The sequence below is a fragment of the Varanus komodoensis genome, unplaced genomic scaffold (genome assembly GCF_004798865.1).
Source record: "Varanus komodoensis strain SLA01 unplaced genomic scaffold, ASM479886v1 scaffold1, whole genome shotgun sequence".
In the NCBI taxonomy this organism is placed as follows: Eukaryota; Metazoa; Chordata; class Lepidosauria; order Squamata; family Varanidae; genus Varanus; species Varanus komodoensis.
This window is the reverse complement of record NW_025335268.1, coordinates 80,314,591-80,333,417: the sequence shown is the minus strand read 5'-3', so window position 1 is coordinate 80,333,417 and position 18,827 is coordinate 80,314,591. Positions and strand designations below refer to the sequence as shown.

The 18,827-nt window shown below is 37.9% G+C and overlaps 1 protein-coding gene across 1 annotated transcript in view; it reads right to left on the bottom strand.

Annotated features, from left to right (window-relative positions):
• Positions 1-18,827, bottom strand: part of ANOS1 (anosmin 1) — an 87,812-nt gene that overhangs the window by 53,796 nt on the left and 15,189 nt on the right. The window contains exon 2 of the mRNA XM_044449643.1: positions 13,269-13,316. Within this exon, the coding sequence (XP_044305578.1) occupies positions 13,269-13,316 (48 nt within the window). The remainder of the gene's footprint in view (positions 1-13,268; positions 13,317-18,827) is intronic.

Sequence of the window (18,827 nt, the reverse complement as noted above, 5' to 3'; positions counted from 1 at the left end):
TTTGTTTGTTTCAGCATAATTTGCACTTCTGTACCTACAAATAAAGAACTTACAGGTTTCCTTAAAGTGAAAAAAAATGATGTGCATATTACAGCTGGGAAAGTCATTGGCACACACAATTTTTCAGCAAAGAATATGTTAGTCATGGAAAGGAACACTTCAAGTAATTGACTTAAAATCCAAACCAATAAAGAACTTCACTTTACATATACATATACACATACACACACATGCATATGTGCACACATACAAAGAAACATTTTATATTTTAGTTCATTTTGTTTAACTGGAGAATACAATGTGTTGGAAGAACAATTCACTAAGCAGAAAATGTTAAAATAGCAACAACACAAAAGTAGTAATTTCCAACAATTGTGTGAACAATCAGGTATGAAAACTGGAGCAGCAGAAAGGCAGGGAAGAAGTGAAATGGTTTACCTTTCTTCCTAAAAGAAATATATGGAAGGAAGGGGTCAAACAGCCACCTAATTAACTTTACATAGTACCACTCCATAAGCACAAGTGAGTCAGAACAACGCTCATAGAAACTGCATTATGAAATAAAGAAGTGCATCATGCAGAATCACAGTACACCTTTACATTTGTTTAGATCCTGAATGGCATTGTATCTAGAAGATGAATAATATTATTAGAGAACCATTTTGTGAATAAGCACAATAACAAATTATGAATAATTATTAGAATGCAAGAGTAACCCATCCAATGATGCAGGATATTGTTGAGAATCCAGTGAGTCCTGAAGTGACTGGAATCACCTTCAAATGCAACCCACTTGCTATTTAAAAGCTCCAAAGTGCATCTCATACTGTTGGAGCACCATGTCATGCTCCCTTCCGATGTTTCAGTTGCTCCGCAGAATGTCACACGAGAATGACACAAGTCACATCTCAGGATGACACAAGTCACGTTTCAGACCACACTATGCAATTCCACCCCAACTTCAAAGGACAGTTTTTAAAGTTTTAGAAAATGTGTCAAACCCAGAAAAATCCCAAAGCATTAGGTAGAAGGGAGCTATGCAGTTATCTGGCAAAGCACTCAAACTTGAATAAGCAAGAGCATAAAAATATTTGAGCGTCAAAGAATTAACCACAGAGATCCCGCTAATGTAGATGCCTCCACATGTACAGCTGGATGGGTAACAGTCAGCATCACAGAGGATGGTGTTATATGGATGGAAACCTGAGGCATGAGCTAGGTTGTGCACCTGCTGGGGAGAGACATCCCTAGAGAGGCTCTTTGCTTTGGTGAGCTGTTCCAAAGTGCAGCCAGGTAAGACCAGGAAAGGGAACAGTCAAAACAAAAGCATTGATTTGGTGTGGTGGGGGAGAACTTTTGACTATGTTGCCTTTATCTTGCATATAGATGACAGCCAAGGTTTGCATTACATTTTCATGTAGGCTTTAATCTTAATGTAAGCACTTAAACTATTTGCTTTGATTTGCAATTTTTGCAAATAATTAGATTAATAATACTTAACCAATAGTTAAATAGTTTGTTTAAATACCTTAAAGGACAAAACTAATTGACATAAGAAAAGTATCTCAGGAAAAAATCCTCTGCTTATCTAAACAGACAAATGTCCTGCAATTCCCAGCATGTCCCAGTCAGCATACGTCAACAATATGGTTGACACTGGTGCCTTAAATGTAAGTAGAAAACTAATATTAGGAAACATGTAACACAAGCCAGAATTTACAAGAGCTGAGCAGGGCTGTCATGGATAGGACATCTTGGAGGGCTTTCATTCATAAGGGTGGCATAAATTGAAGAAGACTAGATAGCACATAACAACACATACAAGCAAGTCTACACAGGAGAAAATCTGATACTATAGTGTGGAAGTTGTTCCTACATGAGCCACGCTACCTGGAGAATGCTAAGAATGCTAAGGCCCTTTCCTGTCTAAACATGCATAGAGTCACATGCTGAAACAGTTGATTTCCCTGTTCATCCCATATGGCTGCAAATTGCTTCAAAGGCCTTCCAATTTCTTTCCAGATCTTGAGAATTTAATAAATGTCTTTTCACTGTCTTTGTTTACAGCAAGTGATGTATTTAGCTTGTGAATAATACAACTTCTATGTAACATAGATAAGCCTTTTCTTACTACAAGGCAAAGATGCTGGGACAGATAAAATTACATGACATTACCTTGAAAAGTCACAGAAGAAGAAAAAACACTGACAAGTTGACAGTCCTTCTAGGCTCTGTTTACTGTTCTTGCAGCATTCATAGTAACTGTGATCCATAATCAAACAAGGTCATAATGTCATGTTAACTGCAAGCTTGACAGAATACAATTCAGTGTGCAAATTGGGTACAAGAGTGCCACTCAAGCAACTACTGACACATTTGATGCTTGACTTCAGTGAGAGTACCATCTTGAAAAGGGGCTGGTTGACCAACTAGCCTCCATTTTAGCAACCATATTAGATAGATAATATACAGTAAAATGCATTCATTTGTTTAGGATTAGGGTTACTGTATTTATTTTAAAATACTGTATGAACTGTCTTTCAGTAAAATGACCCTTACAACATGGTATACAAAAACATGCAATATCAAGTTAACATTCATAGTACACCCTTTGCAATGATTGATAAATTGTTAAGAGTAAGACACAAATATTAATAAAAAGTGCACTGAAATATAAGTGGCTTATTTTAAAAGAAGGGAAAGTGTATTTCCTGGGGAAAAGCTTGTGTAGACATTTCTGAGAAGACACTGTCCCTAGTTCCTGTCAACTTAATATCTTTGATCAACAGGGTAGTGAGCAGCACCTCCAAGGCTATCCTTAGGGTTTCTTGTACTTTAAAAGGTTGGGAATTTTAAGTAAACAAAAAGGATGAATTCTTCCAGGTCATAAACATGGTTCTTATAATACTTTTCTTTACTTGATATTAAGGTTATACAAATTTACATGCCAAGTGTGGAAATGCAGGCTAGGCTAAAATCGGCAGTCAGGAACAAAAAGGTCTGATGAAGTCTGACACATTTACAGTCTTGGCTTTGTCATGTCCCAAACATAGTGAACTTCTTGACCCAAGAAATACCCATTTTGGGATGGTTTTTAATTAGGATTTAAACAGCTCTATGCCCAATCGGTGGAAATCATTAACCAAGCTTTTTTTAAAACTATTGCTTCTCTGTACATCAACACAAGATGTAAATACCTAATCGACTATTTGATAAAGCTGTACAAATACTCATTCTACAGTAATTCAGTTCTTAACAACCACCTGGAAAGAGCTGATATTTCTACATGGCTGTAGAATAACTCCTACAGAGAATGGTTTTGCTGAAAATCTTAATTTATCACTTGTCTAAATGTTTGTAGATCTGATTATTGAAGTCTAGTCATGGGGGCATCTGGGTGGCCTTGAACAAATAACCTATTCTAGGTTTCACCCACAGGCACCAGTGGGTCCCCAACATCTGTCTTGGTGTCAGCTGGACTCCTTGTCTCTTCTGGTTTTTATTGACTGGGAGGATGAAATATGCAAAGTGGAGTGCCATGCTCACGTGCACGCTTTAATTCAAAAAAATACTTCTGGGCCCCATGTAGGAGGTGGCGCAGCCCAGTGCTTTATTCTAAAGCATATGGAATGATAGTTTCCTCAACCTGCTGCTCTCCACCTGTCCTGTACTACAACTCCCAACTCCACAGTGGCTGGGACAGATGGAATTTGTCGTACAAAACATCTGGATGACACTGGGTTGAGGAAAGATTAATTTAGTGTGACATTTGATTACAGCCCTTGCCATGTTTGCATCATTACCTGTAAGTAGGTCAGTATTATTAATCCCAAACTGCAGAAAGGGTGGCTAATAAAGGGAGAATGGCTGATCTAAGACCACCTAGCAAGTTCATAGCTAGGATAAGATTTTCACTAGCAATTTCCCCAATTCCTCCTGAGGGCAGTTTCATAGCTAAGTTACACTTGTGACGAACATCTATCTTTCTATTGACAGAACAACCCACTCTGCAGCTATTTACCTGTCATCGTATTCCATGAAATTCTATTTTTAGCAGGAACTGTTCTAATGCAGGGCCACATGAACAAGCTCATCTACAATGTACAGGTGGAACAACATGTCTCCCATAATCTGGACCTAGAAAGGACATCTGTGCAGAATCTAATGACCAAAGCACCAGAACTCTGCAACCTCTGCTTACTGGATTTGTTCAGAGTAGATAAATTATATGATCCTATAAATCTAAGGTCTTTGCTATTGCTGAGGACCAAACATGACAGGAAATAAAAGTTTTATTTTCAGTTTTGATAGCATTGTGCTATGGGAGTGGCAGAGAATGATGCAGAAGCTAGTTTATAGCAAGTGCTTTCTCGGTCTATATCAAATTCTGATTTCAGTAGCAAACTTCATATAATTATTTGATCAAAGAACCTTCAGATTGCATGAGTTTGCATGATGCAGTAAATAAGCTTTGCAAGGCAGGTTATTCAAAGAAGCACCTATTGCATACCCAGCAGATGATAAGACATCATGGGTCATTCTGCCTTTTTTTCCCCCTTCCCTCAGTTCTCCAGCCATTATATCAGTGTCACTTGGAGCATAATCAGTCTTGTCTACCTTGCCTTCCTTCTGATCAAAACCCCTTTACCCCTTTCACACAGATCCACAGAACAGCCAGATCAGAAAGGACTAGGAGTTCATTGAGTCCAATCCCCTTCTACTACAGGATGCCAGTTACACCATCCTGCCCAATTGCTTCTTGAATGCTTCTAGTGTGGAAAAGCACGCAACCTCTCTTGGCAGCTGGTTCCATTGTCATACTGCTCTCTCAGTCAAGAAATTCTCTGAGTCTACCCTGCAAATCTCTTCATACTCTTTATCCTGTTATTGTAGTTTTGTTGCTATTATAGGTCTTTTGGAACTGTGCAAGTGCACTTTTTCACCTTACTGATATATGTTTTCTTGCCTGCTTTATTATCTTGTCAGTTACAGCTGTCAAATTGTAACAGGCGATAGAATACGCTGCAAACACTTAACAGTTGTCAAGTACCTTGCTGTTGAATGCAACACACTAGTCCATGGGGGGGGAAACTCAGGGCTGGGTGGTGGATCTCCCTCTCAACAAGGTAATCCACTGCGTTTTAAGTGTTGAACTGATGCTTGTCAGTGCTCTCCACTTTTGAACGCATCCTTTGTCACCAGTTAGTCCAAAAAGGGAAGATCAATAACAGTGAGGCAAGGGGAGGAAAGGAAACACAGAATAACAGTAATACCAGCAATTTTCATTACTGAAGGAAGGGTTACCTATTTATATTAGAAATAAAAGAATATTCTATTCCATATCTTCATAAGTGATATAGAATCAGGGGTTTGTTTATTTATTTATTGTATGGCAAGAATCAGGGTTAAGCACAAAGGTAGCCAAGTGAACAGCCAAAAATCAGAAAGTAACTTATATAAACTGGGATGAATGGCTAACTAAATGGCAGTTAAAGTTCAACTGTAAGTAACAGTACAATTTTATTTTCCCACAGATTCCAAATGTTGATGGCTGGGATGAACCAAGCTTGTACTCCACCAGTCTCTGCCTAGGTGGGCTGAAATTCACCACAAGTCATTTTCTGTGCAGCAACTGATAGAAAACCCCAAAGCAGGAAATGTTGGGGCAGGATATAGGCAGAACTACAGATTCTCTGGCCTTTTCAGCTAATCCAGCCTGAAGCTGGCACCATGACACATGGGGATGGCAGGGGAGGGGGAGTTTCAACACATCTTCTGTCCTCACTGGCAAAATAGAGTATCCAGTAAGGAGTCTCATCAGGCTTACCTGGGATGCTTCTGCCCATGTAAAACGAAATACATCAGGGAAATGAATGAATGAATGACTAAATGAATTCCTCTCATATAACCTGACTCTGAAATGGCAGATTACAGCCAGAAAGATCATGATGCAATACGTCAAATGAATACAGAAAATAGTTCTGCTCACATTATCTCAAAAAACAATACTGTGGAGCTGCGAACAGTGCAAAAGAGGAACTAAAATGATCGCAGTTGTGAAGCTGAAGTATTTCAGCTTTCTCAAGTATATAAGAGAAAAATAAGGGGGACAAATTATGCATTTGAAAAAAAAAACTCTGTCTGTGTGTGTGCATTCTATATAGTGCAAGAATGTTGGGCCACCCAGTGAAATTAACATCAAAACACAATCATATCATAATTTACTTAAAAATAACCTCTATTGTGTTCAGTATACAGTTTTTACAGATAAGTATGTACAGCATTAGAGTATAACATGGTTTTATATAATGTCTATTATGTGCTAAGAACAGTTGGATAAGTTGAGCAGAACTTCTGGAGATATTTGTTCCTAAGGCTCATTGAGTTCATACCTTCCCAACTATGGAGTAAATAAATATTGGAAAATGAATAATACTTACAGAGGTTAGGGAGAACTGGATGACTGGAAACACAGGAAGGCTGTCTAAAAGTTTTAAGCAGTAAATCTGGTACTTACTTTGAAATAGACTTAATTGTTAATTTGTCTAGTGTCTCAAAGCACTGCCTGTCTTTAAAAGTGTTTGATCAACTCTCTTTCGGCACTGATTGAACTACTGTTAGATGCCACTTAATCAACTGCTTTCTAGATTGCAAAGATTTACAGCTGATTAGCCTGCATAGTTTAGTTTCTTTTGCTAAAAGTTCTAGGAAAGGATTATTTTTATGCCCAAATAACTGAAAAGAAAGCAAGGGCTTGCTCAGAATCTTCAGCGTGAATATCCTAGACTTGCAACACAGTGTTCACTGAAGCAGATAAAGCCATGTTAAAGAAGCATTTAGTGCTTCAAAATGCCAACCTTAGTAAGTATCTTTTTGTGTGCACTTTTTAAAAAAGCGTCAGTGCACAACCTTACCCCACCCTACTTTGTATGTGTACCCATTCAGCAGGAATACATAAGCCATTGCTGGGGATATAAAACAATGGCTCAAAAGTTCCCTTAGGAAAATTCAAGTAAGTTTATATTACTTGGTCTTCCACAGTGGAACAATTCAGAAACCAGTAATGATTCTGTATCCTTTGGGAAAGGAAAGGCTATAATGAACAAGAAATACTTTAGCTTTGGCTGGTTAAATTCAACAATTCAGTTATAAATGGAGAATATAGTAATCAGGTAACTACTTTCACAAAACAAGACAGATAATTTACAGTTGAGAGAAGTGAGGCACCCAGTGATTTCCTCTGCACAACCTCCTAACTTGGAATTATTATAATCTCAGTGGAAATCAGGAAATAAATGCAGGGTGCCCCTAAAAACAAAAACAAGAATCCTTCTTAATGAAAAAAGGGTTCTTTCCCTTCCTCCACCACTGTCTCCCTTCATTGCATACAAAAACTGGAAGTAGTAAGTAGCAGTTAGGTTCAACTAACTCAGTTCTAGCAAACTGCCACATTGTAATGCAGTTTACAGCCTTACCCTAAAACATTTGCAGTCAGTCCCATTGATTTCAGCAGTATTTACTGCAGGCATATACTTGAAAGGATAGATTGTATCTACAAGTTACAGAGTAGTTTAAAATGCAAAACAAAATCTCTCCTAATGCATAGAACATTTGTGTTTGGGCAGTAAGGGAATCTGCTTTTAACAGGATTAAAAGTAGCTATCCTTCAGCTTGGCTAATTATATTTGAAGTCAAATAGGCCAAAATGTTCAGATTTTCTAAATAATTCAGAGGTGTTACATAATATTTTAAAATTGTATTTTCATGAGTTTTAAAACAGTAGGTCTATTTCTACCACCAATTATGAGTACTAAAGGATCACTTTTTCGTTGGCAATAGTTTAAATAATATACAGGATTCTTTCAAACAACTAAAAACTGATAGGGACACGATAGTAAATTCTGATTGTATTTACAATACCAATTCCATTCTCTTGTCTATTCTGCAAAGGAACCAGCTTTAAAATGTGAGAATTAATGAAAAGACTGTCCCTATCCCCTAAGAGAGTTCCTTTCTCCTACCTTACCTCCAGAATCCCCTTCTTTTAGCTCAGACATGCTGAATCTATGGTCCTCCAGATGTTGTTAAACTGTTATCAGCCCTAGCGGCCAGTGGTGATCAGAGCTGTAGTCCAACAAGATGTGAAGGATCCTCCCAGCTATGTTTTAACCTATAGCATAAATGTGCAAGGACAAGCAAGTAGGAGATATATATGCCTATATATTTTCAAAGCAAAAATTAAATCTATGCAAATATATCCTGATTTGTATTACTACCCATGTCATATAAATTCATATATATATATATATATATATATATATATATATATATATATATATATATATAAAACATACACACACAAATTAGCAATGTTTTCACATAGATTTGGGGGTGGGGAAGTCTTTCGATGAGCCACATCATTTTTTTAAAATACAAGTGTTATACAGCTTTATATAGTGCAAAGAGATGGTAGATCCTAATATTTCCTTGTATTTTTAAAATGAAATGTACCCACCACTTTTAGGCTAACAATCCCCTCAAGTGCAGACTACCATGTGTAATAGATGTTTCTCAGCATGAAACATGGAACACTTACCATAAGAATGACACTACCATGGGGCAGAGCAAATCATAACATGATTTCAGACTGAGCTTGATGCTGGAGGCACAAATGAAAACTGTGCACTTTTATTTCAGTGAACTTTGACAGATGGAAGGGTGCAGCAAATCTCTAATTGTTTAGATCATTAACTCATCTTTCCACCTGCATTCTCTCTGGAAAGAACTCAGCTGGAAGCCCTGAAAGGAATAGCACACACAGAGAATTTTGGAGTGTGAGCTATTCTACTAAGAAATTGAACTTGTTTTCCACGATGAATGTTTGTTCGGCTGCTACATTTGTATCCTTACTTATCTTTTCTTTCACAAGATCCATTCTACTCTGGCTCCTCCAAATGCCCTTTTGGCCTCACCATTGGGTCAATCAATCAACAACTACTGTCAATGCATTGTTGGCACCAGAGAAAAAAAAGAAGCAACTGAATTGAGATTCATGGTGCATGATGAACTCCACTTATTTCCAGCCAATGTAGCAGTAACATTCCTAAATTATACCTTCTGGTCATTCAAAATTCAATTGTGTTCTAATTGTGATCCTAGAATTAGAGGCTGCAAAATTATCAGATTGTTTAAAATCACACTTCAAAATAGTCTTTTCTTTCCTGCACTATGCTTCTCCCACAAATATGTGATATTAATTTGGAGTACTTCCTAGTATCACTGCCATAGTTTCTCGCATTCTTTCACTACAAGGGTCCAGGTCACACATTCAGGTGGCCTTCCCAGAGCAGCTTGTCGCTTTCACAACTGATGTAATATATGGAACTGGTAGCTCACCATTCTCAGAATCAGATAGAGGTCCTGCAGTTGCAGTTTTAAACTGCCACCTCATAAATGATGGTGCTTAAGTGAGTGAACAATCCTTGCTGATACATAATAAATTGGCCTATGGTGAACTAGCCCTTAATGACTTGTCAAAAGTACAAACAGTGTAAGATTCTTCACTCTATATTGTTAACAAAAAAAAAAAAAAGCGAAGCAAAGAAACAGCATGGAATTTTATGCAATTTATATATAATCAGTTTATTGCACCACAGATGTTGAGAAAGAAATTATTTCTGAGGTCCTTGCTGACAGATGGATAGGTTGTGTGCAGAAGCCTGGAGACAATCTTGTGGCAGAAAGATGTCTTATTAGAAACTGGCAAGTGGGAATATACACCTAGAAATATTAGTGGAGTGGATAGAATGGGGACAGTCTGACATTTGTCAAGCAACAGATAATTAACAAAAGATGATAGTTATGCAGATCTTTGAAGGTGATGACAAGAAGATTAAATCAGTTGTGGTACAAGGTGAGGAATGAATGGCTAGATTCATGAAGGGGGAAATCAAAAGATTTAGGGATAAATGAAACAAAGTATGGGTTTAATTAGCTTTTTTATTTAGATAATGTCTCATCTGGCAAGGTATAGATATCCCTCAGAACATCAATAGCACCTTGTATTCCACAAGTTAGCCAATAGCAAAAGTTTGTTTTTTGCCCTTTGCTTTTAATGAGACAATCCAAATACCTGAAATAGTAAATTGGCAGTTATAGGACAGTTCTGGCATGCATGTTAGCTCTGACAGATAACATTTTCTAGGTATTACTAATTACCTTATCAGAGTAACAAGTAAGACAGGCAGCCATCATCATTAACACTGAAGACCAATGAATGAAGTTACAGCCTAAAAGATTTGGAGGACACCAAGTTGTGAAGCTGAGCACACAGGTTTTCTGTTGATTTGGTTTGGCTTTTTGCTAGGGTCATTCTCCTCCTCCCACGAATATATATTTATATTCCCCCCCTCCAGTCCCTAACCAAGTTATTTCAGGAATTAGCAACTACATGGTAAGCAGTGATAGAATCTTTTAATCCATAAAGTGATGTTCAACTTTCCATGTGCCCAGTGGCTGAAAAGTGTGAATGAAATTCTGGTGAAAACTGGAATGAAGAAACAAAACACAGATAACAGTTCATAAATCACAGGTGGAACAGAGTTAACACAATCCCTACAACTCTACTTACCTTTCTATGTTATTTCCCTAGACTTCTTTAGTTCTGGCCAGAAAGTTCCTGCTACATATATAAATTTTAATTCTATGTTTATTTATTTGCATGGGAGCCATACCTGTATGTCCTGTAATACAGAAGGCAGTTCAGTTACCTTGTCTTCACCTTAACACTTGTACCAAAAAGCTGTTTAGTATACCTAGGCTGTGGTATATGAAACACCTTGGCTCTCTTTCTATATTGAAGTAAAATAAAACTTATGATATCCTTCCCTTTTACATCTAGAATCCTAGAATCATAGAGTTGGAAGGGTCCTAGAACGCCATTGGGCCCAACCCACTGCTCAATGCAGGACTCAAGTCTTCTATTCAGATTCTAACCAGGCCTTTGCTTAGCTTCCAAGATTAGGCAGGATCAGGCACTTCAGGCTATATGGAAGCTACATTTTTCCCTTCTTGAATAACAATAATGAAAACTACCAAAACAACCCTAACAAATCTGCATTGTCAGAAACATTTGTAAAATAGCATGTGAAAGCATTATTAAGTAACATGAGAAAGTTGATGCCTTGACAATGGAGAAAAATGTTGATTAGTGCTAACCACAGAATCCATAACTCTGTGAATTCTGTCTGATACTAGGACATTTTTTCTACATGTAGAGATACAAAACTGACAATGAAAATTAGTACTTCAGGCTGGCCAAGAAATAGACATATTCTTTTTCTTTTCTTCCTTAACGTCTCAAACTGCCCTCACAAAAGGTTTCAGGAGCTCTCTCCCACTAACCTGAAGTTAAAATGGTGCTAAGTGGCCCGTGCCTAGGTCTGTTTGTGCCATTCTGAAAGCATCATAGACAGGCAGACAGACAGACAAGGCATCATCGATCAAGGAAGCCATCTAGCACATAGGCCTTTTCCTACTTGGAGATACTCATAACTGAATAAAAATAATGGAACCAACATTCATGTTAAAGTCAAATATAATGAATAGAGTCAGATGACCATTTCTTTCCTTCTCCAGTGCCTACACTCATAGCTGGGGGCCAACATTCCTACTGGAACAACAAATTGCACTAAAACTGGGCTTTCTTGTGGCAAGCAATTTTTCTGTACCATATTTGCTGCATTTAAAACTGCCATCGTGTAAATCTTCATGCCATCATGAAGAGTCTGTATGTTCCATATTCACATGATGGAAGAGTTCTGAGCAACATATGGCTCTATTCGATTTTGGCAGAAATCATTCCCCACAGAGCAACTTATTCTGGCAACATCCTGTGGTTACTCTTAATGTGAACTTTGCTGCCCATTCTTCCCCAAAATAATTTGGTAAGATAAATCCCAGTATATTATTTCAATGCAAGCTGACTTTCTCCAGTGCATATATTCAGGTGCTTGGGTACATCTAATTTCAAAATGTGAGCAGTCAGTCATTTTGAGTGATTGAATCTCTCACCATCAAAAATATTCTTCATCCCAGCAGTGATTAATGATACAGCTCTTGCTTATGGCAGAAAGACCCTGGAGGAACCAGCAATAACAGAATGCCACTTGGAGTCTCCTCAGCAATGGTCATGGAGCAGATGTGAGCCAAGGGCTAACACTTATCAAACACTGGCATCCAGGTTTCCACACAGACACATGGCCGTAAATTAGAAGCAAAGAATAAGAATAGTGCAGTAATCAATCACAACCCCTAGTTAACTAAAGGCACAATCCTATGTTAGTAATCATTTCTTAAAGATCACCTCAGAAAGTCAGAATTCTTCATTCTGTGCTATTATGTCCTTGAACCATAATAAAATCATGGCAATTTGGGCTAAGATTTTTTTCCCCACTGTTCTTAATACACAAACTGGTGTGATAACAGATTTGTGGATGAAATTCTAAGTACACTCAGGAATAGATACACTCAGTATAGTGTGCAAATGACAAGTATCCCTCAGGTCCACTTTCACACTCTTTCCAAGCTACTTGGTAATATGTTCTTCCAGTGGAAACAAAAGGTTATTAGCTCATTTATGTTCAAATCTTTGGGGGGTCAAAGGGCCAACGTGCTCACATAAAAAGGCAACAGTAGGGCCAGTAGAAATCTCCAAAGTAATTATGTCTTAAAGAAATTAAATTATCAAACAGAATAAAATATTTGGGGCCCAAGGAGACCTTGGAATGTTCAGGAACTTAATTTCTTTGCTTTCTTTTTTTTTTACATGATGATCTCCTACTCTCTTCTGTTGAAAAAGAACAGTTGTGGTATAAGCAGAATAAGTATTATTAGTCACATTTTCAGCTGATGTAAAATTAATTGGCACAGTCTATACCTCACTGACCACTTCTGAGCCCTACTGATTTCAAACAGATGAGCACTATGTGCCACTGAAGTCAATAGACCTTTAAACCTTTTTAGGCATATAGTGTTAATGACTATTACAAATCACGTATTAATACTCAGCAAGTGGTTCTGTATGTAGCTGTCAACAATTCACACATGAAAAAGATGGTAGGATTTTGTTTTGCTACAAATTGCATAGTAGGGGAAAATATTGTACTCCATAGAATAGAAAAGAAACCCATACAGAAATGGATGAATGTACAATAGCGTACAGTGACTTATACATTTGTATATCTTTTTAAAGTGAAAATTTACCATACCTTTGAACATTGTTTGTGATTCTGGCACCAGACCAAGGAACTATTATTCTAAAGGAGAGGAGAGAAGAAAAAAATGAGTTAAATTATTGGATATATATTTCTTTTAAAAAGTACAGCAATTCCTTTTGAACTGAAAATGAAATGAAAATGAAAGTTGGCACAGGCAAGTTAAAACATTACCCACATGAATCTAAATACTTGTTTTTCCCACATCTCCCACATTCCCAATTAAGAGAAGCTAAACTAAGGAGACATTTATACTGTGACCTAGTCAATACCATTTATGTACTTTCCTATGCTTAGACCACTGAGAACTGCCCATCACAATTACTGTAATTGTTGTGGGGGGCAGTTAAGGATACACAGAATCAGGAGTTCACACTGGTATTCCTGTACATGTACATCACAGGAGGAACAATATAAGTGAACACATGAAAGTACACCCATCTTTTCCCCCTTTCAACTTCTAAACTGCTGAAAATACAGTTCTAAAATTTTTGAAATAGTGTATACAGTCTTATGACATCGCAGTGCCTGTGGATACTCCTCATGCATGCTCATCATCATGTCTCACTCAACTTGAAGTGTTCAGAAGATGACCTTAATTGGAAATAGATTAGCCAAGCAATCCTACAATATCGCTATAGTATCCAAAACAATGGAGCTACCAGAAGAAGACTTGGGAACTTCCCCATGTTGTCCTATTGGTTTGCAATGAGTCCATGAGAAGGGAATTACTTAGGCCAGGTACTGTCCTGGAGCAGATCTCTGCCATGTCCCTAGGAATGTGTGTGTAATAAGGCAAGTATGGTTCATCCAAATCTGTGTTCCCATAAGTATCCGTGCTATGTTCCATTCTTGCTCCTGTGTCACAGCATCTGGCTGGTGCAACCTTCAACCAAAACTGCAGGGAGGGTTCCAGCAGTAGATACTGTGGATAAGTAATTACCAGCAAAGCCGAACTTCTGACTTCCCAAGAATCTAAGCAGCAGTGGATCTCAAGGACTGGGTTGTACCTTAAGGTTTGTTTTACTCCTATAAATATTTACAAATACACATACGCCCCTTCCCAGATCATATCCTTAGAAGCGCATCACATCTTTAGCCATTAAATAATCACAGCTGAAAATGTAATATTCTTATGGCTGGTAGCTACTACCTATAAATTAAACTTAAACATATTAAAACATGTGTATAAGTAAATGTGAAACATAAGATTTGTGCAAATGCCTATGAAATGGCAGGAACAGAAGAAATAAAAATTTAGGAAGATGCCATAAATAACATACTGTTAACAAAAGTACGTTAACATTCTTAGCACCAGTCAAGAATTTATTATTTCCTTTATCAAAAGCTAGGCAGTAGTACTGCTAAATAATATTCCATTCACTGCTTTCAATCTCTCATTCCTTTCTTCTTCATGTAGACGACTGACAGAAGACAGGAATGATTGCAAGAGCAGATTAGCAGCAACAAGGAGCATTATCTTACAGTTTCTGGCCTCTTTTTGCTATATCAGATTAAGCTCTCCTGCTTTTGTCATATGTATGCTTGCTGGAATATTACCACGAATTAAATATCATTCAGACAGGCTGTTCCTCTTCCTATTGAAAGATGCTATTTTGTGGGTTTAAAATATGTCACAGTTTAAATTAATCTTAAGGAAGCCAAGACTTCTCTTTGCAATGGCAGGACCACTGAACCTGATTCACCAAAATTCAGCAGGTATAAACGTTGCCTTGCGTATTGCAGACTTCTGAAGGAATGTGTTATGGATGCCCATGAACACAGGCTACTTACAATAGTTATATCTGTTCAGATTTTTTTTATGTCACTGGTCCAATTCTGAAAAGTCAACCACACAATTAAAATCCTCTCCCTTGGTTCATTTTAATCCAGTTAAACATACCATATCTGTTAACAACCTGTGCTTGTTCGTACTGCAATGATATATTGCATTGCTTTAAAACCTATTGTGCTGAAAGGACCCTATTGGATATAATATTTACAGGATTGTGGCTGCAGATGTTTTATAAGCCCTGATGTGCAGGGATCCCTAGAAAACACACAAAAAGGCTTAGTTCTCATAACGGTCAACACAGCCAGGAATAGTTTTAATGTCGTAACTTCCATATTTGCAAATAGGCTGGCTTCTATCCTAACTCAATAATTGAAAGGCTGCAGGAAACACATCAGATACCTCTTTCTACATAAACAAGGTGGTGACCAACAGCTCCATTGTAGGGTTATTGTTGCTCTCCAGATAGAATGAGAGACAGTGAGAGAATCTGTCTGATTAATAAGCAATGAAAGTTGCTTGGGGCTGAGCTGGTTCATTGTATGCAGGAAAAATGGAGGTCTCTCTCTCCCCTCCCCCCCCCACTCCTTTCTTTCTTGTGATGAGTATAAGCCATTCTAGAAGACTTTTTTGGTTGAAAATTGGGATAAAAATACTTCAGATAAATATATAATAAATGCAGATGGAGAACATGGAAGGTAGGAAGTGTTAAAGAAAGGAAGATATTTTGCATGGAAAAGAAATGGTCCTGTGGTTACCATTTCCTAATTTGCAGAAGCAAAGGAGATGGTAGTGTTCCCCAATTCTTGGAACTCTCCATCAGCTTTGATACTCATGCAGGCAGACACAAGTAAAAGATAAGAACAGGAGTGGAAGGACGGAGAAGTGTAGTAATGGCTAGATGGTATATGTGGTAGGAGAAAGGGGGTTTGTGGAGCAGAAGTTCAAATTAATTTAAAAATCTGGATGATGATTTCAGTGAACCGGTTTGACTTTTGCGAACTTTGAGTTCTAATTGTTGATTTAATTACACTGATGTGTAAATTGTATGTTAATTGTTATTCACTATTGTCTTCTCATGCGTATCCTCTATTTTGGCAATGCACTAGTGGTCACCCTAATCAAAAGTTTGGATGAGCTAGTCTGCAATTATTGAAGCTCATTTGGTATGCTAATATGACTTCGGAAAGGGAATCCTATGTGCTACAGAAGATAATGTTGGGAATTGGAATTCATACTGCATCCTCTTTTAATAAGCATACACATACGCAGTGATAGCCAGCACCAGGTTCTAGAAGATCTACTATTTGTTCCTTTTCGTATACATTTTCCATTTTCCATTGCTTCTCTTTTTAAGAAATACTTCTAAGTAGTTTAAAATATGGTTAGATTTTATATTTTTATGAAAAGTGCCGAGAATGCAAACTGATAGGAATAGTGCCATACAAATCAAATTATTAATATAAGAATGTTACTTTGAATTAAACAGACTATGCACATATGCAGATAATGATGCTGTACCTTTAACCATAACTGAAGGACGGAGAGCAAACCATGAAATGGTGTTTCTCTTTACACAAATTCTCTCTGGCAGCCTAAATCAGGAGTAGGAAGGTATTTCCAGATATTTTGGGCTTCGTCTCCCTGCGTTCTTGACCACTGGTCATTCTCGGAGGATCTTCTGGGAGGTGAAGTCCAAAAATCTGGAGACCCACCTTAATTCCACTTCTACCTTAAATCATAGCCAGAATTTATCTCAAAAACAACCTATATGGTGGTGAATAAACTTATATTCTTCTTAATTAACAAAGAATATAAGACTAGTTTCAAAACAGATGCATCTTCATTAATAGCAAACCACAGTTAGCACAAATAAGCATGGTTCAGGTCAAAAACCATAACCCTACTTATGACCAGTGGAAATGATCAAGAAGTAACATTTTTATGCAAAGGGAATTCAAAGTACACAAGCCCATGTGCCTCTTCCTTATCCATGGTTCGGGTGTGTTATGTCTCTTAAACTTATTTCTCTGTGGCCAAATGTCTTGCTACTGGCATGTTCAATTTGCAGGGCAATTATCCTTCATGTCCTTCTGAAAATCTATTCCTTCTGAGGTCTTTGTGGTTTAATCAAACTTTAACCACCCATGAAAGCCTTTTTTCCACTTCTTTCAAAGTGAGCTGCCACACACATAGGAATGACATTTCCATGAGGGCATCAAATACGCCTGCACAGCAAGGAAGCTAGTGCTGAGTGGCTTTGGTTTTTGTACAGAACTTGATCATCTTGTCCATTTAGTAGTGAATAGGACAGCCGCTGAAAAAGAAGTGGCTTCCCAAAACGAGCAGACTCTGAGGCGTGCAGGAATAGTTGCATTCAGAAAAGGTCCCAAAGGGCAATCATGACCCATCAGATTTTTGGAGAGAGAATGAGGCAAATCTACCCTTCTACCTGCTTAGATGTCACATCAACTTTCTCCTGACTGTCAACCAGCTATGGATTTCCCAGTCATGTTTTCCTGTTCTAAAGGACTGATATGCCTCTAAGGCTTCATATCTTGCTGTAAAAGTTCAACTACCTTAGCATTTTTGGTGCCTGACCTTTTTGCTTTGGGTCTAGACCACTAGTGGGGTGTGCCTCCTGCCAAGCACCTTACAAACCAAAACTGGTACAATGGCTGAAAGAAGTTTCATACCCCTGAGATAAATAATTGGTCCACTCTGGGATCTAACCTCTATCCTTTCCAAGATTAGGGTAAGGAGGACATCATTAATTTTTTAATGCTTTTCTGTACACTTTTTCCATTCCTGCTTCCCAAAACCCTCTCTTGTCACTTCATAGCAAGAAAGTTTCTGTCCCTTTAGCATTGCACAGCAGGGAAGGGTGGCAAAAGCTATGTTGTGTTTGTGTCTATGTCCTTTTTTCCACATCTAAACTCTGTCCCCAGTACTCACAACACACACAGAACCCCAACAATGCTACAAAGCCCATTCCACATTGGCTCAAGCCATTCCAGTAACACTGCTTCTAGTCACTAGGAAAACATTGCTGCATGATATTGCAAGTCCCCACTTAAGACACTTCTTAAGTTGCACTTAAGTAAGCAATTCCAGCATGAGTTTCCCAGCCAACAAGTCGTACAAGATCTCAGAACTTCACCATCATCCACCCACCCAGCAAGAAACCCTTAGTACAGACCCTCTCTTTTACACACACACAAGCACTGTAGAACACTGCACCAGGACCCCTATTTTGGAGCTGAACATCTCATTCAGGAGATCATTCAATGTCATAAAAAATCAACATTGATAAAGTAAAATCCTTGGCCCCTCAGAGTGACCAAACTAACAAAATTCATAACAGGTTATTGACTAGTGCAGGCATATACACATACAGTAACTCTAGGCAATGCACAAATGGTTTAAAAATTCATTCAAGGGTTTCTCCAATACTTTTCTTCCATAACCAAGAATGACAGAAAATCCATTTTCAAGAATATGGAAGAAAATCCTTTTGAACAGGGAGCAACCTTCTTCTCATCTGTTTTATTTCATCCCAGTGCCCAAGGACAAAGATTAAAATTGCAAAATTATGAAGTATGCTTCTTGAGGCATGTGATGATTTGATGGTATTTGACAAAATTGATCGTGGCAAATGGAGAGGGTGTACCATCTAAATCTGAAACTGAAGGAGAGTAGTAGGTAAAGATGCACACAAATGACAGGTGATCCTGACATGTTTCTAACTGTCAGGACTTTCC